Source organism: Eublepharis macularius, chromosome 5 (assembly GCF_028583425.1).
Source record: "Eublepharis macularius isolate TG4126 chromosome 5, MPM_Emac_v1.0, whole genome shotgun sequence".
In the NCBI taxonomy this organism is placed as follows: Eukaryota; Metazoa; Chordata; class Lepidosauria; order Squamata; family Eublepharidae; genus Eublepharis; species Eublepharis macularius.
Window position 1 is genome coordinate 8798816 of NC_072794.1, and position 25547 is coordinate 8824362.

The 25547-nt window shown below is 47.6% G+C and overlaps 2 protein-coding genes across 8 annotated transcripts in view; one reads left to right on the plus strand and one right to left on the minus strand.

Moving 5' to 3' along the window:
* Nucleotides 1-23122, plus strand: part of LOC129330235 (transducin-like enhancer protein 1) — a 43327-nt gene extending 20205 nt beyond the window's left edge. For all 5 annotated transcript variants that reach the window (XM_054980252.1, XM_054980251.1, XM_054980254.1 and 2 more), the window contains 13 exons: nt 1164-1180; nt 2367-2471; nt 3557-3601; nt 5030-5188; nt 8661-8793; nt 9433-9614; nt 9711-9790; nt 17535-17784; nt 18085-18332; nt 19190-19337; nt 20293-20443; nt 21465-21541; nt 22605-23122. In XM_054980252.1, the coding sequence (XP_054836227.1) occupies nt 1164-1180; nt 2367-2471; nt 3557-3601; nt 5030-5188; nt 8661-8793; nt 9433-9614; nt 9711-9790; nt 17535-17784; nt 18085-18332; nt 19190-19337; nt 20293-20443; nt 21465-21541; nt 22605-22712 (1703 nt within the window). In that variant the 3' untranslated portion in view covers nt 22713-23122. The remainder of the gene's footprint in view (nt 1-1163; nt 1181-2366; nt 2472-3556; nt 3602-5029; nt 5189-8660; nt 8794-9432; nt 9615-9710; nt 9791-17534; nt 17785-18084; nt 18333-19189; nt 19338-20292; nt 20444-21464; nt 21542-22604) is intronic.
* Nucleotides 23123-24360: 1238 nt separating this feature from the next.
* Nucleotides 24361-25547, minus strand: part of LOC129331224 (transducin-like enhancer protein 2) — a 51031-nt gene continuing 49844 nt past the window's right edge. For 2 of the 3 annotated variants that reach the window (XM_054981643.1, XM_054981642.1), the window contains one exon: nt 24361-24749. In XM_054981643.1, the coding sequence (XP_054837618.1) occupies nt 24642-24749 (108 nt within the window). In that variant the 3' untranslated portion in view covers nt 24361-24641. The remainder of the gene's footprint in view (nt 24750-25547) is intronic. The other variant, XR_008597108.1, reaches the window with a different exon arrangement.

The following is a 25547-nucleotide window of genomic DNA, read 5'->3' on the forward strand; positions in this document are numbered from 1 at the left end:
TGGTTTTCACAACTGTGGCCAAGACCTTTTTGTGTATGTTCTGCTGATACTAATCACTTCTCTGCAGCTCTTTTTATATACGGTCTTTCAATTCCAGCTTTTTGGGGGAGGTTGGAGTTTTTGAAAACTGCGTTTTAAGGTACCTCAGAGGCCAGTATGTAGGGCTGTAAATCTTGCAGATGGTTGCTTCCCTCCACTCCCCAACATAATGTTGGAGGAAAAGTACCATCTGAAAAATACTGTCTGTGCACGATGAATGCTATGGAAATAAACTCATCGGGTGGTTTTTCACTAAGGAACAAAATGGGAAAAAACCCGCAGTTTCATTTAGGCCATTTGTTTCATGGAAGAAACATCTTGCAGTTTGTCCTGAGCCAGTGTGGTGAATCGGTTAGAATATTGGACTAGAATCTGGGAGACACAAGTTCAAGCTTGGGCCAGGTGCACTCTCTCAGCTAACCTACCTCACAGGGCTGTTGTGAGGATAAAATGAGAGGAAAATGATTTAAGCTGCTTTGGCTCCTCATTAAGGGAAAGGTGGGGTATAATGATATAAACAAATGTGAAGCAAGGGAGAACTGTTTATGGAGGCAAGGCAGGATAAAAATGTTCTTTTGTGGGGACAGGGAACAGAATACTCAAAATATATATAAAATCAAAGGGATGCGGATACATTCTCTGGAGCTGTTAATCCACAGCCATACCTTAACTAGCCCTCGGTGTGTCTGGTTATGGCCTAAAAGAGAGGAGGAAAAAAAGATTTTGCAGACTTTTTTATTCAGTCACCTGGAGGGACTCTCTTCTCACTCTAGGTAATCAGGCTGTATGCAAGCCTGATAATTTGTTGGTGGAAAAAGGGGATCAAAGACGAAATCAATACTGCACTTACCTCTGCCAGGGTGCTGTCAAACAAAGGGCAGAAATGCCATTTGTTTTGTTTTTTTAATTTAATTGCTGCTTAGCAATAAAAGGCTTTTTTTAATTCATTGAGAAATTAGGAAGGAGAGGGTTGAAAATATACCCTCCCCTCCCCCAGAGTCTTGTTTGCAAATTTCAAATGAATATGTTGGAAAGTGTGTGTGTTGCGTGTTGCTAAAATCTCATCCTCTCTTGTTTTTTCCCCATCCTTGCCCTGTTGCTGATCTGTGTTGCCATGGCGACAGAGAGAGACCCGGGTCCCGTAAGTCTCCGTTTTCCTTTCCGTTTCTTGCTTGGCCCCCCCTCCCTTATTTTCTAGTTGTTTGGGCTTCTTCCCTCTTCCTTAGCAGAGAGGAGGCATTAGCCCAACGGAGGGGTGTGGAATGGGCTGGTTGGATGCGTGTCTTGATTTTTCGCATTTTGGGTGTGTTTTAAAGCTGCTTTTGTGTGTGTCTGGAGCAAGGGGAGGGAACTCTGTGAAAGGATGAGGAGGGAATGCACCAATCTATCCTAGGAGTTGGGAGCCTCAGAGAGGAGGACTCTTTCCCCTCTGTTCCCTGCTTGTGTGTGGGGAGGTGTGTGCGGGGGGGGCGGGGCGGGGCAGGGAGATATGTACCCTCCCATTATGCTTTGGTGAGTAGGTCAGGCTTTAGATGAAGGTGTTTGGCATTCAAAGCTTATTTGATGTTGGTGGGCCAGCCTACCTTGCAGGGTTCTTAAGAGGATGAAATGAGATAAATCCACCCTGTGTACGTCTTCTTTGGGTGGCTCTTCCCTATATCCAGTAATTTGCAGCCTTTGATTGCTCCCCAGCCCCACCCCGACACACACACACACACACACCAGCTCTTCTGTAGGCTCAAGTCTCTCAGTCCCCTCATTAATGCAAAATTGGCAGGGAATGGCACATAAAATGTTGGCAGGAGCCAGGTGACCAGCGTTTCCATTGGCTAACGTGTTGGGGGGACTGGGCCTCTGATGAGGGCTCAGCCTCAGAACAGTTTTCTGTGCCAGCCCTAGAGTACCTCTGAGCATGAACAGAGACCGATCTGCAAAACATGAATGGCCGCTCTCAGCTTGGACTAAGAGCACAAGAAGGCCTGGTTGAGGACACATGAATCCCATGTAGCTCCAGCACTTATTATTTTAATGGTCCTGAAGTGTGACAGATGTACTCTGTACATGCTCAAAAGCACCTTCTGGCTTTCAGTGTCCTCTAATGCTTGTTATCTTAGCCAAACTTGTGAGTTCATGGTTGTGAGTTTGCTAATAATCTTTGGTTGTTGGGGGAGAGGAAGAGTTGGGATATGTCTTGCCAGGGCCTTCCCTTCAAAAAGGGGTATGGGTATGGCAGTTTGGAAGTTTGCAGGCTGTCACTAATATCTTTCCTTTCAATGGGGGTTGGACCTCCTCTTTACACCTCCTCTTTACATCTCTCCCTACCCCAGAGTTCTTTAGCATTGTCCAATGGGGAACGGATGCGGGCCATTTCAGACTATCTGACCAGTAGCAAAAAGAGGAAATCAGAGGAGAAGGACTATGGCACAGACTACGTATGTTTTTGTTGAGGGGCATGTGTGCATGATGAAAGCTGAACTGGAAGTGGGCCATGTTTTCAAGAGAAACTTTAGGCAATTTGGTCTCAAGGGCAAAGAAAGAGTGCCTCTGAGCCTGTGCAATCTGTCTCTTTTCCCTTGGTCACTGAATTAACCCACTGGAACTTTCTCTTCCTTCTTGCCAGCTCTGTGGTGGAATTTTTGTGGTCTCCTCCTTCCCTCCTGTATGATGCATATTTCCCACCCTTGGTGAAATAGCATGTTGGTGCAGGGAACTCTTCCTTGACAAGCTGTGCATGGGAAACCCCCTTCCCATGCAAGCCATACCCTGTGACCTTTTTCATGACCTCCCATTAACGTGGTTTGCATATTTGGAGGGGGTGTGTGTCTAGCTTGTGGAGTTGCCAGCTGCACTGCTCTGGTTTAAAAGGAGTGCCTTCTAGCTCAGAGGTGTTTCCAGATGGACTTTGCCCCAGCCTCTGCTTTTATTCGCTAAAATGCGGCTTAAAGCAAAACTTAAAACTAAAGGGATGTCTTTGGTCACGTGCAGAGTGCTTTTCTTGCACCATGGCACAACCTCAGCTGGGGGGGTTCAAGGGCAGTGTTTCCCAGCTTGATGGGGACTCGAGGCAAACAAGAAGCCAAGTGCCCTTTGCTAGGTTGCGTTTTTGCACATACTCTTAATCCTTGCTAGATTTTTGAAGATGGAGGTGGGCAAGGCTTTTTTTCTGGGGAAAGAGGTGGTGGAACTCAGTGGGTTGCCCTTGGAGAAAATGGTCACACGGCTGGTGGCCCCGCTCCCTGATCTCCAGACAGAGGGGAGTTTAGATTGCCCTCCGCACCGCCGAGCGGCGCGGAGGACCATCTAAACGCCCCTCTGTCTGGAGATCAGGGGGCGGGGCCACCAGCCATGTGACCATTTTCAAGAGGTTCCGGAACTCCCGTTCCACCACGTTGCTGCTGAAAAAAAGCCCTGGAGGTGGGGGGGGGGGCGGGTTGGCAGAGGGAATCCTTGTGAGGTGCCATGAATTTGGAGAGTAATTCTTGCTCTTCCCCTCCTCCCTCCACATGTACGTTTTCAGGGGAGCGACGGAGAGAAGAGCGATGATAATCTGGTGGTTGATGAGGTAAGGGTGTGTGTGTGTTGCAATTCAGCTTTCGGTGAGCATGCCTGAGGGTGTGTCATGCATGGTGAGGTTTAAGCATCCTTTATGGGAGCAAAGATTAACTTCACAATGTCCTGCAGGGTTTGGAGGGGAGGGATAAAATAAAATAAATTTCGATTTTGTAGAATTTGCATCAGGAGAGAAAAGCCAGGTAGGATTCCTCAGGCAGTGATGTGTTTATATGCAAGGTTACAAAAAAGAGACCCACAAATCCTGTGACATCCAGCATTTCTGACTGCCTTTAGAGAGATCAGCATGTGTTTTCATAACCTGTGAAGCCTAGAAAACGTCCCCTATTTTGTTTTTTATGGAATTTGGACATATGTACACAGCCCTGAATCCCTAGGCTACCACTGAGAGCAAGTACTCCCCTTCTGTATCAGAAATGGAAGTCACGATTCGGACGGGACGGGCTGTGGCCCAGTGATGGAACATCTGTTTGGCATGCAGAAGGTCCAAGTTCAATTCTCCCCCCACCCCCAAAGCAGTAGGTGATGTGAAAGACCTCTGCCTGAAACCCTGGAGAGAGGCTGCCCGTCCAGGTAGATGATCCTGACGATGGACTAATGGTTTGACTCGGTTTACAGCAGCTTCACCTGTGACCGGGGTTAGGTGGGGCCTCTAGTTCAATATATAGATCCAGAGGAGTTAGCTGTGTTAGTCTGTAGTTGCAAAATAGCAAAAATCAGATCAGCCAAAAAAAAAAATAGTAAAGAGTCCAGTAGCACCTTTAAGACTAACCAACTTTATTGTAGCATAAGCTTTCAAGAACTACAGCTCTCTTTTCGTCAGATGCATCTTATGCTACAATAAAGTTGGTTAGTCTTCAAGGTGCTACTGGACTCTTTACTATTGCTCAATACGAGAGGCAATGCAATGGTTTCCGGGTCCGATTCTGACTTGGGAGACCTGGATTCAACGGTGGACTTGGTTATGAAGTTCCTTTGGCTGCTTTTGGGCCAACAATTCTCTCTCTCTCAACCTAACCTACTGCACAGGGTCGTTTTGAGAATAAATCTGGGAGGATAAACTCAGAGAGGGACCATGTACGCTTCATTCTCTGGAGGAATGGGATTAAAAAAAAACCCAGTCAATCAATTAATCTCAAATGTCTTGAAATTAAACATATGATTCCGGGCAATCATGGGAACATACCCAAGTCATAATGGCTGGGAAAGCTCTTTGCCAGCTCCTCTGATCCATTAGTTGGAGTCTGAATCTGGGACCCCTTGGCAAGCAAATGGGATGTTCTACCACTGAGCTGTAGCTCTGCCAGGGTCCTTGCAAATAGCAGCCCCCGCCCCCATGGAAGCTGGCTTGTCATTTTCCACTCTGTAATGCTATTCTTCCTTCCTTCCTTTCCTCCCTCCCTCCCGCCCCCCCCCCCAGGATCCCTCTTCCCCCCACAGCGTTCACTCGTTCTCCTCCCGGGAGAATGGGGTAGACAAAGTCTCCCTGCAGCGGAAGGAGCCCGTTCAACTCAGCCCCACCTCCATGGCTTCCTCCAGCAGCACCTCCCCACCTCGGACTGCCAAGGATGTAGCCACAGTAAGTGTTGCTGTTGTGCACGATTCATCGGTGTATGCGCATGCAAGAGAGTGGATTTTAGGATTGAAATCAGTTGCGGAAAGAGGCAAAGGTCTTACTCCTTCCAATTTTGAAACTGAAAATTGGAGTCTCAGCTTCCAAGCGCATTAAGATTTTTGGAGGACTGACTTTTAATGTGTTGATCAATAATGCTGGGCATGCCATACCCATCTCCCTGTAAGGCAACAAGGGGGCTGATTAGCATCTGCATGGATCTTGCGTAGCTGGATGTGGCAGCTTCAGGAAAGTAGTCCTGTGAGTAGTGTTGGGCCATTATGAATAAGGACAGGTCATTCAGGAGTTTTGTGACTCCTGGGCTCCTATTGGCTGAGCATGAATGCACATTGTGAGAACAGACAGTGACGGAATGTTCACAAGCAGTCTCATCACGAGTTCCCTTTGCCCCATTATAATAGAGACCATAAGGACGGAGACTGCTGTTGTGGCCTGACTGTGGCCCGGAGCCCAGAAAGAACTGCACTGAGTAATGGCCTAGTGGCATGGCTGGCGGGGAGGAGGGAAAGAATTCCTCCCTCAAATGGCTCTCCTGGGGCGTGAGGTTTTTCTGTTTTTCTTTCCAATGCTGATTGTGGCAGCTGCGGGTTGGGAAGACGGCAGCAAGAGGCCTCTGGGAAGGGCAGCCAAGTGTGCTGCTGGGTTTTGAAAAATTCATTTTGGAAGTCCCAGTGGAGGAAGGAAGGATTATGATGACGTCCACTCTTCTCTTCCCCCACTGCTCCTGACTTGCGTTTCTGCCCCCTCGGTGGACATCTTGACCACTGCATGTTCCTCTTTATAAACAGAAGCTTCAACACAGAGCCAGAGGCAGAGATCTGAGATGTGTCCTCTTCTTTGGACCATCTTATGTCCACTTTTCCTATTGCATTGTAACATATTTTACTAGGCACAACGCTTGGTTGTGTTTGGGCTACAGACTAACCATGTAAATCGCCCTGGCAGATAGTGATCCCCCCCGCCCCCCAGCCCTCCAAGCAACCAGCAAGCATTCATAAATTGGAAGAGGGCGTGCTCTGGATTTTCAAAGCAAGCAAAGCCAAGAAGCCCAATTAAGACAATTTTAATGTAAAAGCCCCTTTTTATTTTGTGTTGGAGAATTTTACATTTCAAAATATTTCTGGGGGGAGGGGGAGGTCTACAAATATACTCTGCTGGAAAAACAACATGATATTAAGAATTCCATTAAAATATCGTTGCATGTTGAAACCTCTAAAACCTGGAAGGGATAAAAATCTTTCTCCTGGTTTTGGATTTTTATTGTAAAGAATAAAAACCTACTAAATACAAGCAGAAATCATTGAGTGGCGGACCTTTTTGACATCCCTTTTCAGATCTTCCCCTCCAGGATTTTGTAAGCTCTCGGGGGTTTCTTGAGTTCTCCAACCATGCCCCCCCTTTTTTAATTGACTCTCAACTGCTTTCAGTGCCCCATGCTTCCTGGAAATTGTCACCCTGTTAACTGCAGACTAGAATTTAGAAGGGAAAATTTGTTCTGCAGCCTTTTGATGACTGTTAAAGGTAGTCCTAGTTGAACCTCTGAGCTTTCCCCGAGTGCAAATTTCAACAATCAACTTGTGAAGCTGTAAACTTGGGTCGGAATGTTCCACGGACAGCTCTCTCCTCTTGCATGAGTTTGTCTAGTCCCATCTAATCCAGCACCCATCGCTGCGTCTTGTGGCAGTGGGTTCCGCACATTAGTTATGGATGGTAAATTATTCATTTTGTCTTTGTTGAAAGAAAAGACTCAGAGAGATGCTTTGGAAAGAGAGTAGGGACTGTAGTCTCTGCTACTGTGTATTTTATGTTGTTGTAAGTAGGCTCCACCTGGGTAGTTTCCATGTAGTTTCACATGTCATGTCAAGTCTTTTTTTTTTGGCGTTGTTTGTAGCTCAGTGTTAGGATTTACGCTTGGTTTTTTATTTTAATTCTGCTATCTATACCCTATTGTGTTGTTTATTGAATATCCTAGCTGCTGATTGTATTGACTTACCGTTTACTTAATGAGTCTCAGTAAGAAATAAATAGCCTATCCCAAACTGAGTGCCTATCAAATTCACTGGGTCCCCCCTTTCCAGTTCTATAATATGGGGGAGGGGGGAGTTTTGACGCTTAATGTGTAGTTCATCGGGACCTGCTTTGGGGCAGGAAAAAAACCCCCTAAATGTAAATGCTGGGAAATGAATTTGAAACTACAAGCATGAAAGCACATGCTGTGCCCCAGTGGCAAAAAGGAAATAGGATTTGTGCCTGGTATTTGTGGTGAAATGATGCCTCACTCTGTAGGCAACTTTATGCAAAATCAATAGGTTTAGGCGAAAGTGTGTTTACACTCTGCTCATGTTCAGAGACTATTCTAACGTAGTTTTCCAGGTGGGCAGAAACGATGGAACAACCCAGTGTGAGGTAACAGAATGTTGGACTAGAATTGAGGAGACCCAAGTTTAGATTCTGCGCTGCCGCAAAGCTGGCCAGGTGACCTTGGACCAGTTGCCTCCTCGATTACGACGATTCAGTGCAGAAGCGAGAACTTGTGCACCTTGCTCTGAGCTGCGTGGAGGAAGGGTCCAGTTAAAATCTGCTAAGGAGCTGGAGAGAACTTTTATCAATCTGCCTGGCTTGAGAATGGTGGGTTCAGCTTTTTGTCAACGGCAAGCCCACAACAGAAAAGGTTCTTTCCCTATCGATTTCCTAATCTTCTGGCTCTGGGATAGTGGAGTCTGATGCAAGAAGGAAGTATTCTTTTGTCAGAGACATTCCTGGAAAGTTTTTAGAATAGGAGGAAAGGCTATCCCTTATTTTGGCTCTTCATTTTGGGGGGGGATTGAAAAGCTCGGCTTCAATGTGACCTCAACCAAAGGGCAGAGAGGCCAGAAATCGTGGCGATCTTCAAATATGCTCTGCCTCTTAATTCAGCGTCAGGTCGTAGGTTTTTGTTTACAGAAGGGCAGACTGCCTTCTCAGTCTCTCCTTGTGGCAGTGATAATGTTCCTATCTGGTGGTGGATTGAGGCTGGAAATGTGGCCTCCTCATGGTCGAGTACCCTAAATGGGACCTAAGTGTTCTGGGGAGGGGAATGTGCCTCTGAAAACCCACTGCTGGAACACCCATCAACCATGGCAGCCGGCTGTGTCAGAGGCGAGCCAGGTGCCCCTTGGAAGTTCAGGCTCAATGGCGCCTCCATGTTAAAGCCAGGGTACCTCCGACACACACATCGAGCTGGTCTCTGTAGCAGCCCACCGCTGTTTCTCCTCTGCTAGTTGCTGGCCTGCAGCGTATCACCTTTACGTAATTCTTTAAAATACTGTCTTATGAAGAACTTTGACCGTCTCCTTCCCCCTCCCCACCCCTGAGCTTTGGGGAAGGGAAGAACAAAAATGAGATGCACTGACATCAGCTTGGGATGGGTCCTTTGCAGGTGGAGAAAGCAGGCACCCCTGGCTTGAAGTCGAGCACCCCAACTTCCCAAGGTGAAGGGACAGTGCCGGGATCCAGCAGCAGCACCCCGCAGCTCCGCCCGGGTGTAGCCAAGCAGACAGTGGAGTCCCTTGGTAACTGGAAGGCCATAATGGGACCACAGCGCCCGGCACGGACTGTGGTTTGGGGAGGGAAGTTTGGAGAGGGAGGCTCTGGCAAAAAATGGTATACTCTCTTAGGATGCCTTCTCCCTAAGAGGCCGATTGTCTGTGGGCAAGAGGAGAACATGGGAAGCATTCCTACAAGCTCCTCGTTCTCGTAATTGCAAAGGGAAACTTGCAAACTGGTGTGGCTGTTCCCTGAACAAATTTGGCAAGGCAAGGCAGGTGCTGGTTTTTGTTTCTATTCATCAAGATCCTCCGTAGCAATCATGAGAACAAGAAGCTTAGAATGACTTTTCTCCAGGGGCTCTTTTTCAAAGAAGCAAAGGAAAGACTTTATGGTGGGGAGGGAAGAAACAAGCAAGGGGCTAGGGGAGTGTAGCCGGAGAAAGTGGGGAGGGGGCAAAGAAAACCAAGTGGGAATGGTGCTGGAAAGGGATATCTTCAAGAGACAATGTCTTAAGGCAGAGATAACGAGCTTTTAATATAAGCTTGATGGTAAAAAAACTAATATGAAAAGTCTTGCTTCTGCTTCAAGTTCCTTTTAATAGTCTGTCTTAGCGCATGCATGTGTGTTTGCAAAACGTCTCTCTCCCCCTTTCCCAATTTCAGCTCTTGGCCTGAGAAACCCACTTGCTCTCCAGAGCACCTACCCCGCCGCTTTCAACGTTGCCCATGCCTCTGTCAATGGAGACATGGCTGGTGCCGGGGCTTACGCTGGCCTGCATCTCGTGGCCCCCCAGCTCAATGGGACAGCTGTCGTCGGGACTGGCAGTTACGGGCGCTCCCCGCTGGTGAGTGCTTGGGGTGGGGATGTCTTGCAGAAGGCTGTGAGGCGGGCTTTGGTCCCCCAAATATGTTAACCAAAGTGGACTCTCTTCCCTGGTCAGGTTGCCTATGATCCTCACTCGCACCTGCGGGTTCCAGGGCTCTCCACAGGGATGCAGGCGGGCACATCTTCAGGGAAACCGTAAGTGGAAGGAGGAGCTTGTGGGGAGGGAAGTCGCATCTCTGCTAAGTCCTGTTCTTGGCTGAATCTCTGAAACAATTTGTTATTGGCTAATAATAAGAATGTACATTTGCATTCCATATTTCTCCCAAGGAACTTGGGGCTGGGTATCTGGGAACTGTCCCGCTTTACACTCGCTACAGCCCTGCAAGGTAGGCCAAGCTGAAAGTGAGCCACTAGGTATGATCACGTGAACCTTTTAGTCTAGCTGCTTTTTTCTAAAATGGGGAGGGACTGGAAAGTGTATCAAGGGGCATTGAGGGGGTAAATGTAGAGAACCAAACTATCTAACCAATTTTGGGTAGGCTGATTCTGAAAATGTGGGTTTCCAAGCTGAAAACTAACTTTGAAAAGGGAAAAAAAACCTAAAATAGATTATTTTGATTTTTTGGGGATGTGTCATGCATACACTTGTCTGTATGGTTTTGTTTTAAAAGTTTAATTGTATAGTTTCTTGATCACCTAAATGTAACTTGCCAATATTACAAATGGATTTAATGAAGAAACTTTGCAATGAATTTTTTATTTCATAAAATCAGGATGTAATTCTAAAACTTGCAAACACTTTTAAGGGCCCCAGGTAAGGCAAGAAACTGCCAATTCATTCCCTTGGTGGTCATTAACTGTGGCAGGCAGTTGGACTCCAGTTATATTCATGCCTGTGTACTGGTCAGCAATATCCCTGTTGCTCTGACACATTAACGTATGCCAGAATCCAGATTTGTGGCTTTTGCATCTCTCAGTTGGGCATTGCATTTCACATGAGCAAGAGATTTCTTCCAAACAAGCGGCCAGAATGAGACTTGGAGACCACCAGAAAAGGATGCAGACCTGATTGGCAGCACTTCCAGCCAATAGCTGTTGGCTCTAAGAGTTCTGGAATGGTGCCCTGAGCATTTCTTCCAGTCATGGCATGATGACAGCGCTTGTGGGTGGCAAGGTTTCCGGTTCTCCTGTTCTGAAAGACAAGTCGATGTTGTACGGTATCAACAGAGCCGTTTGCTTCATACTGTATATTCTGACTCAAAGAGAGAAGGATAAAAAGGAATTAGTGGCGTTATTGCTGACAGTGGCGAGACTCACTTTGGCAACTTGTTGGAAAGATACCAAGATTCCAACTATACAGGAATGGGGACAAAAATTTGGGAACATTTTATTGTGGGAAAAATATCTCAGCAAACCTTCATACCCAATTTAGGAGCTTATCAACGGAGGTTTGTGGCATTGTGGTTTCCTCTTGTCTCTTTCTTGAATGAGCAGGATATACTTCTGAGAAATCCCAACGTCTACGGTTTGATTTTTTTCCTAGGAAGAGGTGGGAGGTGAAGGAGGGAGCGGTAGGTTTCTTATTGATATCTTTGCTTGTTTTTCTTGTTTTTCTTGTAATCTGTTGTAAGGAATTCTATTTTAATTTTTTTTTTAAAAAAATGTATATTCTGCAGACAAATTTCCCAGCTGGTGTGATTATTTGACTGGGTAGCTTTCCTGCTTCCAGATTACCCAGTGGGTGATGGATCTCTCTGAAGACCTTCCAACATATTGTATGTTGTGATCTGATGCATAAGAGGTGTGGTTGAAAGGGTGGCAACATCATTGATGATTCTCCTGGTAGTTTGTTTGGTGTAGTGGTTAAGAGCGGCAGGACTCTAAGCTGGAGAACCGGGTTTGGTTCCCCACTCCTCCACTTGAAGCCAGCTGGGTGACCTTGGGCCAGTCACAGCTCTCTCAGAGCTCTCTCAGCCCCACCCACCTCACAGGGTGATTATTGTGGGGATAATAATAACACGCTTTGGAAACCACTCTGAGTGGGCACTAAGTTATCCTGAAGGGCGGTATATAAATTGAATATTGTTATTATTGTTGTTGAATACTTCAGTGTAACGTCTTTTTTGTTGATGTCCCCAAAATCATCCAGTGAAAACTGGACTTGTCTGACAGTGTCCCTTTCAGACAAAACAGCTGCATTGAATTGGCTCCTCTATGACCCGAAACCTGTATCTGCCTCCTCGTGTATTGACCCGAGAGGAGTTAAATTGCTTGTCCTGTTGGGGTGACTTTACCGAATTTGAGGGTCCACCAACAAGAATGACCTCCTTACGGGTTTGTGGGTCAGAACGGGAGGTCCTCTGGCAAAGACCTTGCAAAATCAGACTGGTTTATCATTCAAAGCCATAAAATTCCATTAGGCTTTTGGCCCAGAAACATCCATGTCCTTCTGTGCTTTGTTGGATTAGCTGTGCAGGCTTGATTTGTTGTGCAGCCCTATTCTAAACTGTCTTTTGGATAATGGTCATAAGCCACGTCTGCCCCTTTGATATTGAGATTTGATGTGTACTGAGCAGGGCTTTTTTTCAGCGGGAACATGGTGGAACGGAGTTCCGGCACCTCTTGAAAATGGTCACATGGCCGGTGGCCCCGTCCCCTGATCTCCAGACAGAGGGGCGCAGCGGCGCAGAGGGCAATCTAAACTCCCCTCTGTCTGGAGATCAGGGGGCGGGGCCACCGGCCATGTGACCATTTTCTTCAAGGGCAACCCACTGAGTTCCACCACCTCTTTTCCCAGAAAAAAACCCTGGTACTGATGTACTATATGTGTCTGCCAGATCACCAAAAGTTACTGCATTGGGAGGGCCATTGATTTATAGCTATTAGTGTTTCTCCGTCTATAACGAGACACGGCGACCGACCTTGATGAGCAGTCCCTTCGATCAAAATATCTGAAATCACAGACTTGTCCCCTGTTCAAGGTATGCCACTTACTTCTGTAATTGTCACTTGTTGCGTAAGCTGATGTTTCAGAAGGGTGGACAAGTCAAGGGGGGCCTCACTTGGTATGCCGGGATGAGGCACTGTGGAGCACTTCCGTCTGTTTTCAGTATGCTCGTCCTCAGGTCGCTTTCTCTACTGAAGTTTGTTTGTTTGTTTAGATATTTATATCTTTTTCTCTCCAGTGGGAACTCAAAGCAGGTTTGAAAAACTATAATTTAAATAAACAAAAGAGAGAAAAAGCCACAGCTCTTAATGGTGGTGCTGAATCCACTAGGTCAGGTCAGGTCACAGAATATAAGTCCGGGGCCACAATCTCTTCAACACAGACCCCTGGCCCAATCTTGTTCCGCCAGTCCAAAGACTCCTCCCCTGCTCTTTTTTCTACAGCATACACTTTAACCACAAATGTTGGAGTGTTCTTCTAGAGCTGATTAGAGACAGATGCTTTTTGGTTGGTCCCCTGGCTCGGTTGCAACCAAACGCTCTTGTACGAATGTATCCATTTGTCATTGACCTGTTCGGAGAGTGCTGAAAATGATGTGGTTTCTGTTTTTCCATTGATGGTTCATGGTCAAGTTTTGGAGCAGAACAACTTGCGCATTCAGTAAAAGCACAGGACGTCTCTGGAAGGTCAATTAATTTCCATCCTGGTTGCCTTGCTTTTGTCAAGCCATTGTGTCCTTGTTGGTGAACACAAGTGTCGCTGTGATGCAGCTGGCACCCTGAATGCTTCTATGTTGCAATGTGAGAGCATCCGTCTGCCTAGTACCGCTGCCTCCTTTCATATGGTTGAATGAGATCTGGGCTGTCTCTCTTCTGCTTGCAGGTATTAAAGCCGGGGCATGGCCAGAGGAGCAGGTCTTTTGATGGGAGCCAAAGTGCAAGAACGAGGGGCTTTTGGCCCTTAACAGTTAGCCTGTGGCCTTATAGGAATTGGTCCAGTGGATCCGGGATCAGCTCAACGGCTCCTTAAACTGATCCTGTTTTGAACAACAGGATCCATTCCACTATCTCTTCTGATCTCCCTTCAGCAGCAGTAGCAGCTTCTTCCGCCTCCTCATGGCCATCTTTGTCATCTGCAGCAGTGAAAGGGAGCAAGCTGGACACCAACAGGGACCACGAGAACTTGAGAGCCCTCCGACCTTTGTTGAACGCCTGCCCAGCTGTAGTCCAAGCTCAGCTGAACTTGGTCCTGAAAATCCATTTTAAACCCATTGCTCTGCTCAGCCAGATCTATTCAGGTGGTCTCCAAAAGCGGTCAGAAAGCTTAAGATCAGCCGGATCATGATGACTCGGTTTGCTCCTGTACACGATCCCAAAACTGAACAGTGTGCGACTTCACCACTCTGTTTGCTGTTTCTTGCTCCGGAACTGGAGATATTGACTTGTAGTTCTTGGATGGGATAAACTGAGAGGACAAAGTCCCCCAAGTTGTAAACAGCCGTACTGGTCTACACCCAGTTTAATTAACTCTATACCTTCTGCATCATCTGAAATGTCCCTTAAACAAAGTTGGTACAAAGTGCCACCAAGTGCTTCCTTTTGCTCTCAGCCTGCAAAAGAATGGACGAATTCTGTATTTCTAATGTGTTGCCAAAGAGCAGACCCTGACACAGAGCTTCCTGCCAGGGGACATGCTGTAACCTGACACTAGGGATAAACTTTCACTTGGTTCCCGCAGGCGTTTCACAGAGGATGCTTGTAGCACCATGATGTGAAAAATCTGCTTCCTGCCCTTCTTACCTTTCCAACTTCCCGAGTCCTCTGCTTGTAACTGGAACCAAGCTGTGCCCCCTGGAGCTGCCAAGACTGGATCACTTTTTCCTGGCTGGATGTTGGCAGGGCCCAATGCCACCAAAGCTGCAGGTATGCTCAGTTCCTGACTCGAGAGCATTCGGAGAGTATCCCGTAGGACACCAGGTGCTTGTCCTCGCATGGAATATATTGTTCCCATTTAATGGTTTGGATCCAGCACTGATTGGGGGGGGTCCCCCTGTTTTCTCCTCTCCCCAGCAGCAGTTTCCAGCAGAGAGGCAGCTTTCTGGGGTTGCAAGACCTGCACAGACTACATGGGCCAGGAGGCAGGCGCGAGGAAGGGAAAGGGGGCGAAATCACCCATCTTGCCTCTTCTGTCAGTGGATGTCAGACAGAAGTGGGTTCGCCCCTTTTCATCCAGCTCATTGTAGTCCGTGGAACCACATGGCTACTCAGCCATGCTGGACCCACCACCAAGGGCCGGAAATGGCTGCGAGGTGAAGGGAACAGAGGGGAAGGGCTGTAAGAATTGGGCCAGTGGATTGCAAGATCAGACCCAATGTCTCATTAAGAATATGAATGGCTCTCTAAAGTTATACATCTGTTGGCCACGCTGTTGAGTGGTGCGATGGCCGCGGTCTTCACCATAACCTCATAGACTTCAAAGTGCTTTCTGTAAGGGCTGTGTCTATTGGCAGTATCTGTTCAAACAATGGCCCGCCTTATGGAGAAAGTGAACCAGATCCTTTGACTGTGTAGAGGGCAAGCTGATCCCATGTGCTTTGACAAGATCCTATGCAACGCAAATGTTATTGGCTTCATTGGTGGGCAGCATACCGAAGTCTCAAGAGGTGGGCTGGAATGCGCAGTGTTGCATCCTGTCCACAGCCCTGGCATTCCTGTTGTATGGAGTCTGGATTTTGGGGCTCTTTGGATTAGAAACAAGGTTGTCCTCCTGTTCTGGGCCGTGTTGGGGAATGAGTCCCGGCTCCTGGTTTTCGAGTGCCAGGCGCATCGCTGCATTCATGCTTCACAAGAATCAGTCGAGTTCCTCTCTGAGAGAGGCATCTAGCAAGAGGTGGAAAAGAATGCTACCCTGCTGAGATCGAAGCTTCTTCCTTGAATACTGCCCTTCTACAGTAGTGACTTTAGAGTGACAGTGGAAGATCTCAGCCAGCATAATGCAGGATTCCCAAAACAGCTTCTGCTGAAATACTTGACCTTTCTCAGCTGCCGGGCGCAATTCATTATGAACCCGCACCAAGGGAACATCTGTATTTTCTGATTCCTGCTTGGTAGATCTTGCAAACCTCCCTGGACAAATTTGGGGGTCTTTGTCTTCAGCTGCTACTAAGGTGAGAGAGCTCCCTTGCTCAGCAATATCTGATCATTCATGTTTGTGGTCTTAACAGAACTTGAACTTCTCTTTCGGAAGCTCACTTTCAGCTGAAGATGCATATGCTGCAAATTATAGGCTCTGCGCCTTCTACGATCCAGCGCAAACAGTTCTCCTGTGACTGCAGGTCTGATCCTGGGATTGTTTCTTAATAGACTTCTGCAACTGTTGGATGTTAGTTTTCTACAGATACTGCACATAACATGTTTTGTGAAATAATAATGCTGGAGAATAGGTAGAATTGAGAAAGGTTTTTTGAGATAATTGGTCACTTCTGTGTTTTGTGTCCCTTAATCCCCCCCCCCTTCCAACTCACATCTGCTTCATTGCTTGCGTATCTTGGGAAACTGCTTTGTCTTAGATTCTTGGCAAAATATTCAGAGACTGTAATCTGTTGCAGAAGATTGTGTTAGGTGAACATACTGGGTCTTTTGTTCTGTGGAATATATAAAAATCCAGAATGTCAAAATGTCGCCTTCAGTACACTCACAAACCAAGACCTCTGAATGTGTGACATGTCCAATGTTCTAAAACTATCCAGGACAATACTATCTATGGACAATAAATTATAATATTCATCACCATGAATTACGCGTCAAATATTCGCATTCATATTTAGAGAAGCTAAGCAAGTCTACTCAGAAGTCAATTCCTCTGAGTTCAATAGACTTACTCCCAGGTAAGTGAGTAAAGGATTGTGGCCTGAGCAAGCCTTATTTTGTCAGGGGTGAAGTTAATTCCTGTGGATGTAATATAGATGGGAAAGCAAAATTCAAACTTTATCAGCCATTCTCTTAAATACAAACTCTCTGCTGCAAACCATCTTTTTTTTTTTTTGCTTCTAGCCTATCCAGATTGTATTAAATGCTGATTCCCTACTTAATCACTCCCAAATACTCTAACAGTTACATTTTCCAGATAAGTGACAAAGTTATGGTGGCTGAGGGATTAGCTACAGGTTATAATTGGGTCTGTGATTGGTTGATTGAAATTACCTTTTTTCTTTCTTCCATTCAGTTGCTGGGATGCTTTTGCTCCTGCTGGGAAAAATGTACAATTTCCTCCCCCAGGAAAAAGCACCTCAGCAGTGTTTTTTTGCAGTGAAAAAACTGCAAGAGAAGAACGGGTTAAAGTTTCCCTCTGTCCCACAGACTCTTCCTCTGCTTGATAGAGCAATAATGGAATCTGCCTTTGCAAAAGTCAAAAGCCTGTTATTTCAAAATCAATATGAAATAAACCATAAGGTGTAGCTTAGCCCTCAATGCTGGTTTGTACTTGAGTTTCTTCTCAGGCTCCTGATGCTGGCTTTACTTACAGGGCTGTTGTAAAGCTGTCAGTTATGCCAAGCACTTTTAAACATGCAGTGCTGTAGAAACGCTGCATTTAAAAAAAATAATCTTACTAATGTTGTTTGTCAATCAAACTGTGTTGAGGTACAAGAAGCAGTCTGCTTTTGTTCTTGATTCTCTGATGCTATTTTGGCAGTTTTTATCCCCAGGGCATTGGTTGCTGAGCATGCAAAAAGGTGTGAGAAGAGGAGGCTGTTGCAAGGGTAGTGGTAGCTACAGAAAAATCAGGGCAATGGAAGTTGGATCTGTTAGGGGCAGAAAGAACGAAGGAGCATCTTTAGGGAAATCACAGTGCTGAAGGGGATGCCTTCAGCTTGCCGAAGCAGCCCAGTATCTGTGGAAACTTTGCCTATATTCTCGGTCTTTCTTGTTTTCCAACTAAACAGGGCTATTCTATTTGAAGGATATTTTTTCTTTCTGCCTGCCCCACCTCCAGGGCCTACTCCTTCCACGTGAGTGCCGATGGCCAAATGCAGCCGGTCCCCTTCCCACCTGACGCCCTCATTGGCTCCGGTATCCCGCGGCACGCCCGCCAGCTCCACACACTGACCCACGGCGAGGTGGTGTGCGCCGTGACCATCAGCAACTCCACCCAACACGTCTACACGGGAGGGAAGGGCTGCGTCAAGGTGTGGGATGTGGGGCAGCCCGGGACCAAGACGCCTGTTGCACAGTTAGACTGCCTGGTGAGTCCAGGAGGAGGATTGGGGCCTGGCCGGAGGGAGTCGTTTTGAAATTCCGCTGCTGGTGGGGAAGTGCTAACGGGGGTTTTAGTCAGGAATTGACAAGTAACAACCGGTCTAGATCCTTTTAAAATCATGGCTATGGAATAATGTTAATTGCAACTGTTTTTGTAAGAAAAAAAGGAGTAGAAACATACTTTTTATGCTTTTTCTGTTGAAAATTCAGGGAAGGCGCCTAGATTACCTGTGAGGTCCCGTGGGTGGTGGGAGCTTCAGTGGCTTCTCCCTCCTTTTCATTACTAGAATCGAGACAATTACATCCGCTCCTGCAAGCTTCTTCCCGATAGCCGGAGCCTCATTGTGGGCGGGGAGGCCAGCACCCTCTCCATCTGGGACCTGGCAGCTCCTACCCCGCGGATCAAGGCGGAGCTGACTTCCTCTGCCCCGGCCTGCTATGCCCTGGCCATCAGCCCCGATGCCAAGGTCTGCTTTTCCTGCTGCAGCGACGGGAACATCGTGGTGTGGGACCTGCAGAACCAGACATTGGTCAGGTGAGCGGTGGGCTGGGGAGAGGGAGGTTGCGCCCACGTCCCTGTGCCTTCGCTAGGCCCAGGGCTTTTTTTCAGGGGGAACGCGGGGGAACGGAGTTCCGGGACCTCTTGAAAAGGGTCACATGGCTGGTGGCTCCGCCCCCTGATCTCCAGACAGAGGGGAGTTGAGATTGCCCTACGTAGGGCAATCTCAACTCCCCTCTGTCTGGAGATCAGGGGGCGGGGCCACCAGCCATGTGACCATTTTCTCCGAGGGCAACTCACTGAGTTCCACCACCTCTTTCCCCAGAAAAAAAGCCCTGAGTAGGCCCATATAATGTGGTGCAAACTAGCTAACAAACATTGTACTACGGAAACTGGAAAGTGTTACAGTATGTTTTTACAAAAACCATTTTCTGTTCATTGATAGATATCGTGATCTTTCAGGGAATGTGCCAGATCTTGCATTCCGGTCAACCACTGATGAACTTTTCTATAAACTTACTGATCAATGAAGAATTTTTACAGGACTTTAATTTGTGCGGTTCTTTTCTCACCGATTAAATTCCCCATATCCTATCAAGCCATGCGTTTGCGACAGGCCTAAGCTTGCTTTTGCAAAATTTAGTCATTTGTGCTAAAAACTGGGAAGTGATTAATTCCTTGCAATTTTTGGAACGTTAAAGGTCTTCTCTGTGGCCCATGATAACTGCAGGCTGGAACGGGGGCTTTAGAGGAGGAGTCTGCTCCATCTGAAGGCCCCTTCCTAACTTCTCACGCTTCAGCGTGGCACGCAACTTGATGTTTTTAGAAATGCAAGTATTTCCTATGGGCTGCGGCCTTGTGTCTCTGTAACCCCGCCGTTCCCTCTCCTCCAGGCAGTTCCAGGGTCATACGGATGGAGCCAGCTGCATTGACATCTCCAACGATGGCACAAAGCTCTGGACGGGGGGCCTAGACAACACTGTCCGGTGCTGGGATTTGAGGGAAGGCCGGCAGCTTCAACAGCATGACTTCAGCTCCCAGGTAGGAAAGGGCCGGGGCTTCTGTGATGGGAGGAAGGGGTGAGGAGGAGGACTCCTGAGTTTTGCCCATAAGCAGCAGCTATAGCGGTAGGGTACCATTTCTGCAGTTCTCTAGTGGACACTCTGCCTGTAATGCAAGCTGGAAGAAAGGAGGAAGAATCAAGTGAGAGCCCCAAAATGGGGAGCGATGCCCTGCCCAGGTCTCTGTCTGAGCAGCTCTCTGGTTGCAGGATTGAATCTTGAAGTGTTCCTGCTTTTATTGTGTTTTTTTTAATTGTTATTATTGTGCTGCTGGCTTTATTGGTCCTGGGGGCATAATATTTTTAAAAAGAAAGAGAGAGAGAGAGACTGGAGAGCTGCTTGCAGTAGAGAAGAGGGACCGATGGGAACTAGGAGCAGGTGCAAAGTGGTGGGTCCGGTTGGCCTGCTAGGTGAGACAGAGGCTGTGTCTTGGGGCGTTCCTGGGGGCAGAGGAATGCGGGCTTTAGTTGCGTGCTGGGGTGGGGGGGGAGGTTAATGGATGGTGGCTTCCCATTGCATCTGCCATTGTGGAAAGACCGCAGGGTAGCCGTGCTGCTGTGAAATCCTAAGTCTGTTTTAGCACAAAGATGTTCGAACTCTACTTGCCACAAAAATGGTGCTGTGCAGCTTTCAGAAATTTGGCCTACTTTTCTTTTTTATCCTGCTGGGGTTAGAGAGATGGCCGAGGATCCACGCAGGCATGTGAAACCTTGCTCCTTGGCCACAGTAACATTAGTTCTGCAGTCTTCTGATCTTTTGGGAGATGTTACGCTGCGCGCACACTGCATCCATGAGAGCTAGAAGCTTGCTTGTGAATTCTACATCCAACGCACCTGCAGAATTGCAGAGTATGCACAGCTCCGAGGAAGGATGTACCTGCCTCAATTTCTTTCCGGCTTGACTCCAGCCTTGCCTTTTCTCCCCCCTCCCCCCAGATCTTCTCCCTGGGCTACTGCCCCACAGGTGAATGGCTGGCTGTTGGAATGGAGAGCAGCAACGTGGAAATCCTACACGTGTCGAAGCCGGAGAAGTACCAGCTCCACCTTCACGAAAGCTGTGTCTTGTCCCTCAAGTTCGCCTCCTGCGGTAGGTGGTGTCTTGATTGGGCAGGAGGCATAGGGTGGCTTCCATAGAAACCCTAAATAGACTGGCATGGCCCAGGGCCACCAGAGTGCTCCAGGAAAGGGCTAGGGCCAGAACATTCTAGCATTCCTGATTCCCCTAATAAGAGTTTGGCCAAAAGTTCTGCTGTTCCCCCACGAGCTTCAGACACAGGCAGTCTCGGCCGATTCCCGTGCATCCTCTTGCTGCATGTGCAGTGATGGGGAGGTGCAGCAGGCTGGGACCGCACCCCCATCAACTATGTGCTGTAGATTGTACCTCCAGAATCCCCTGCACTGCATATGGTCTCCTTGTGCACGAGTTCATAATCATCCTTGGTGTTTATTCAAAACTCGGGATTGTGTAGTTTACAGGGCTTTTTTTCAGCTGGAATGCGGTGGAACGGAGTTCCGGAACCTCTTGAAAATGGTCACATGTCTGGTGGCCCCGCCCCCTGATCTCCACGCCAAGTGGCGCGGAGGGCAATCTCAACTCCCCTCTGTCTGGAGATCAGGGGGCGGGGCCACCAGACATGTGACCATTTTCTCCGAGGGCAACCCACTGAGTTCCACCACCTCTTTTCCCAGAAAAAAAGCCCTGGTCGTTTGCAATCTCTACAGGGTACTATGTTGGCATGGGGTGGGGGGAGTGTCTTGACTAAGTTGCAGTGCCAGGGATAGTGGTGTGGGGGAGGCTGCCACTCATGGGCTTTGCATGCAGAAGGTCTCTGGTTCAATCCTTGGCACCTCCATTTAAAAGTATTTCTGGTTTCTGGTGCTGGGATAGATTCTGCTATGGGCAATACTGAGCTAGCTAGATTGATGATTTCCCTTTGTTCAAAGGCAGCTTCCAGCATCTAGAGAGGATGGGGTCGGGATGAATTAATCCACAGCCCACTCGATAAGCTTGCTTCTCTGTAGGAAGGGGAGAAGTTGAAATGGACCGATTCTTTAGGTGGTCAGATTCTTTAAGGGTGATCACTTCTTTCTGTTCTATCCCAATCAAGGGAAATGGTTTGTCAGTACAGGAAAGGATAACCTCTTGAATGCGTGGAGAACCCCCTACGGGGCCAGTATATTCCAGGTAAGGGGGTGACACGGCTGCCGGAGTGCACCTGCTGTGGCCGCAGTTGGGGTTTTTTTGTTTGTTTGTGTTTGAACAGGTGAAAGTGAATTAAGAAAAGTTTCACTTTACAAGGTGCATAGATGTGTCGTGTTTGATCTGTTCGTGCCTCTAATCCGACAAGGTTCTGTGGGTTTAGGGACAGCTGCTAGATTTCTCTACATCCTACCTCCCTACACACACACCAAAAACATGCTGAGAAATAGAGGTGGTTTTGAACTCTGGATTGCTGCTTGCAGTGGGAATATTCAGCCTCCTTTCATTTCTGTAAAACAAGTTTAGTAGGTTTTTATAATTGTCCAAAACCTGGACAACCCCTTTGACCAGTGGCCAAAGAAAAGTCTGCATCAGTCATGTGAAGTAAAACCTGTTTCAAAAAGCACACTGCCGCTCCAGGAAGGCTAGACTGTTCCAAGATGTGGTGTAGTGGTTAGAGTGAACTAGATGCTAGGAGATTCCAGTTTTCATCACCATGTGGTTATGAAGGCTCTTTGGCCTTGGACCAGTCAGTCTAACCTCCCTCACAGGGCTGTTGGAAGGATAAAAGCAAAGAGGGAGAATCATTGTATTTTTGCTCTGTGAATGTCCTAGCTATTGATTATAATGTATTCACTTGTAATATATAATAATAATCCTAAAACATAAAAGCAAACCATGTTGCCGACGACTCACTTCTTATCCCCACACATGCGCAGAACATGGGGATAAGAAGTGAGAGGAGGCAAAACCGTTTGCCTCCCCACCACCTACCTCCTCGGGGCCTCCAGAGGTCCAGGAAGGCTCAACGCAGCTGCAGGAAGGCCTGGCACCATGGCCCTGGGGCCTCTCAGCTGGGCAGGGAGAAGGGGGCGAACCGCCGCTTTCTCCCTGCCTAGCTGATCCGTGGGCAATGGGGAGGAGGGGCGGTGACTCCCTGTTAGAGCCCCTTGTATTAAATCACAGCGGGCTCTAGCGCTCGCAGTAGTAATACCTGCTCCCCTGATGGATGGATAGCTAACATAGTCTTCTTTTTCTGGTGTTTCAGTCTAAGGAATCATCCTCAGTCCTCAGCTGTGATGTTTCAACAGATGACCAATTCATTGTCACTGGCTCTGGGGATAAGAAAGCCTCCGTTTACGAGGTCATCTACTGAGGAAAGCCGGCAGCCTTGTCGGAAATCCAGTCTGGGAGAGGAGCTAGCCACTCTCCTCAGTTTCCAGCCAAAGAATAAAGCTTACAGGAACTTGGCCGGGGAGAGAAGAGGCAGCGGGGGCAGCGCCTTGCCCTCCCACCGAGCACCCGACTTTTACAGGGGAACAGGGAGAGAGAGAGAATCCCCGTTCAGAACAAAAAGGGACTCTGCTGCTGCTGCTTTGTTTCTCCCTGGTTTTGTTTTGTTTTTTCTGGGCAGTGTTTTTTTTGTCTTTGGGGGGGGGGACTGTTTTTTCTTGTGCGTTAAATTTTTTAAAAATCTCTGGCTAATAAAAGGGGGATGGGGATAGTTGTGATGGAAGGGTACCATTGCAGTCTTTTTTGCTTCGACGGATGTATTTAATAATAAAAAAAAATCTACTGCAGCCATGACTTGTACATGAGGATTTTTTAAAGGCTTCCAGCACAAGGCAGCCAAGCGTTTGGTTCTTAGAAGAATGGCTGGAAGAGAACTGAGGAGGAGGAAGCGGGCTGGAAGACGAACTGGTTTGGATTTTAACCCTAAGAATTGCTCTCGTGAGCCCACTTTCCCCCTTCATCTGGGCCCCTACATTTCTTAGGAGAGTTGGTGTTGAAGGGGGGAAAGCCCTCTGTTTAGGCTAGCAGGGTTCTTGGAGACCCCATTAGTTGTAGCAAAGGGAAATGGGAGTTGGCTCTTGTTAGACTTTAGATACTGTTCCTCTCCTATCATGCAGTTGCAGGTATTTTGCTTTTAATTTGAGCTAATGCTAACTAGATCTACTTTTTAAACTTCTGGAGTACCACTACTTTGACAGCATATATGTGAATTCCTCAGAATGGATCGATCATCACATTCTGTCCTAAATGGAGAAGTTATAGTAAACCCTACAAACTCATATCCTATGCCTAAGCATTACCAATCTGGCCTCATTCATTTCCCTCCCTTCCCCTAACCCTTACCCCGCAAATCTCAAGGAGAATCCACCACGTGCAATCGCTTAAAGTAGTCTGCGCCTTCCCATTTTATGTTCAGAACTGGGCTCTTAAGCTGTTGGTGTGTTCGGGGAGGGAAGAGGCAGAAATGGGACAGAAACAGCACCTAGCTCAATACAGCTGCCAGTTGGGTCAAACCCTCATAGGAAACCACAGCCATTTTCACGCAGCTGACTGGCCACAGAACATCGTGCCAAGCTCACAGAACGACAGCGTCTTCCTGGTGCGATTTCGCAAGAGAATGTTCTTGCGTGAAATCACGTCAGGAAGACGCTGTCATTCCGGGAGCTTGGCGTGATGTTCCGTGGCCAGTAAGCAGCGTGAAAACGGCCCACCACTGCCCTCCAAGAAACTGGGAGAAGTCACCCATCTCTATGAAAAAGAATGACACAGGAATCAAACGTTTAAATATATTTAATTACACAAAAGGAATTAACATCTGTCCCCCCACCACCACCAAAACCTGCCCCAAGAAAGGAAAAACAAACCCTTGAAATCAGGAAAAGAAGTACCAGTTAATGGTGGGGGATGTGTGCACGCGCGCATGTGCGCATGCATGCACGCTTCCCTTTCCTCCTAAGAAGGCTAGAAACTTTTCTCTCCAGATTGTCGCAGAAGTGCCCCTTTCCATCTGCTTTCACAGTACTGTGGATTGTGTGGCGGAACAGAACAACTTTTGGATGTGGAATTCAGTTTCCTGAGAATCAGCTATTTAACAGAGTGGAGGAAGGAGCAGGCAAGATTCTAGTCCTTATGGCTGTAAGGTATTGGGGGCGGGGGATGTCTGCTGGAATTGCAGAATCAGATTTCTAGGAGAAGCTCTTGTTAGAAGGATTTGCAGTCAGCATCCCAAACAAAGTGTGTCCAATAAAGGAGAAGGAGTAATGGAGAGGCCAACTGAACTCCCCCCACCCCCTCAGTACACCAATTCATAAACGGTAGCCTTCTTGTCACCGGAACCCGTCACAATAAATTTGTCGTTGGCAGAGATGTCACAGCTCAGAACTGATGAGGATTCTTTGGACTGTGAAAGAAAGAAATGTGGGGGGAAGTTTAGTCAAGCTGTGTTGACACAACCCGTTTAAACACTGATGCCATTTTGAATAGTTGTGCCTCCTTCCTAAAGACAACACTGAGGATTTCAGTACGTCAAACCCCCCTCCCCCGACCCGCCTATACTAGCAAACAGATCTTTGCCATCATGAGGACTATGAACTCTCTTAGCCCCTGGGGCTGCAAAGGTTCTGGGGCCAATGCCGTGATCCTCTCTGTCCTCCCATAGAACCGCCACGTGCTCACAGTGTAACAGAATGGATAAGAGAGAGAGGGGTGTACTGGTTCGAGTGCTGGGTTAGAAGAGGGGAGGTCCAGGGTTAAATCCCCACTCTTGCTTGAAACTGCACTAGGTGGTTGGGGATCAGGTGCCCTCTCTTCGCCTAACCTACCTCGCAGGGCTGATGTGAGGATAACACGGAAGAAGGGTGAGGTACGTACACCAGCTTGAACTCCTCAACAGAAGGGCAAAACAAAACTTGACCGTCTGTATGGCTCTAAGCTCCTGCTTCGAATGCTGCCTCATGAACTCAGCTGGTGACCCGACCTGTCTCTCTCTTCCTGCTTTATCTGGAGTAGGATGATTATGGCTAACCTGCTTGACAGCACCGTGGTAAGGGTGACAATAAGAGAAGCACTTCCAGCAGTCTAAGTGCTTCTTAATTAACATCAGTGGACCAAAGTATTTGCCTCTTCTGTCAGTCCTGGTAGAACTCCGGCTGTTTTCACACATGTTGGCTAATGCGCTTTCAAAGCCCTGTCAACGCAC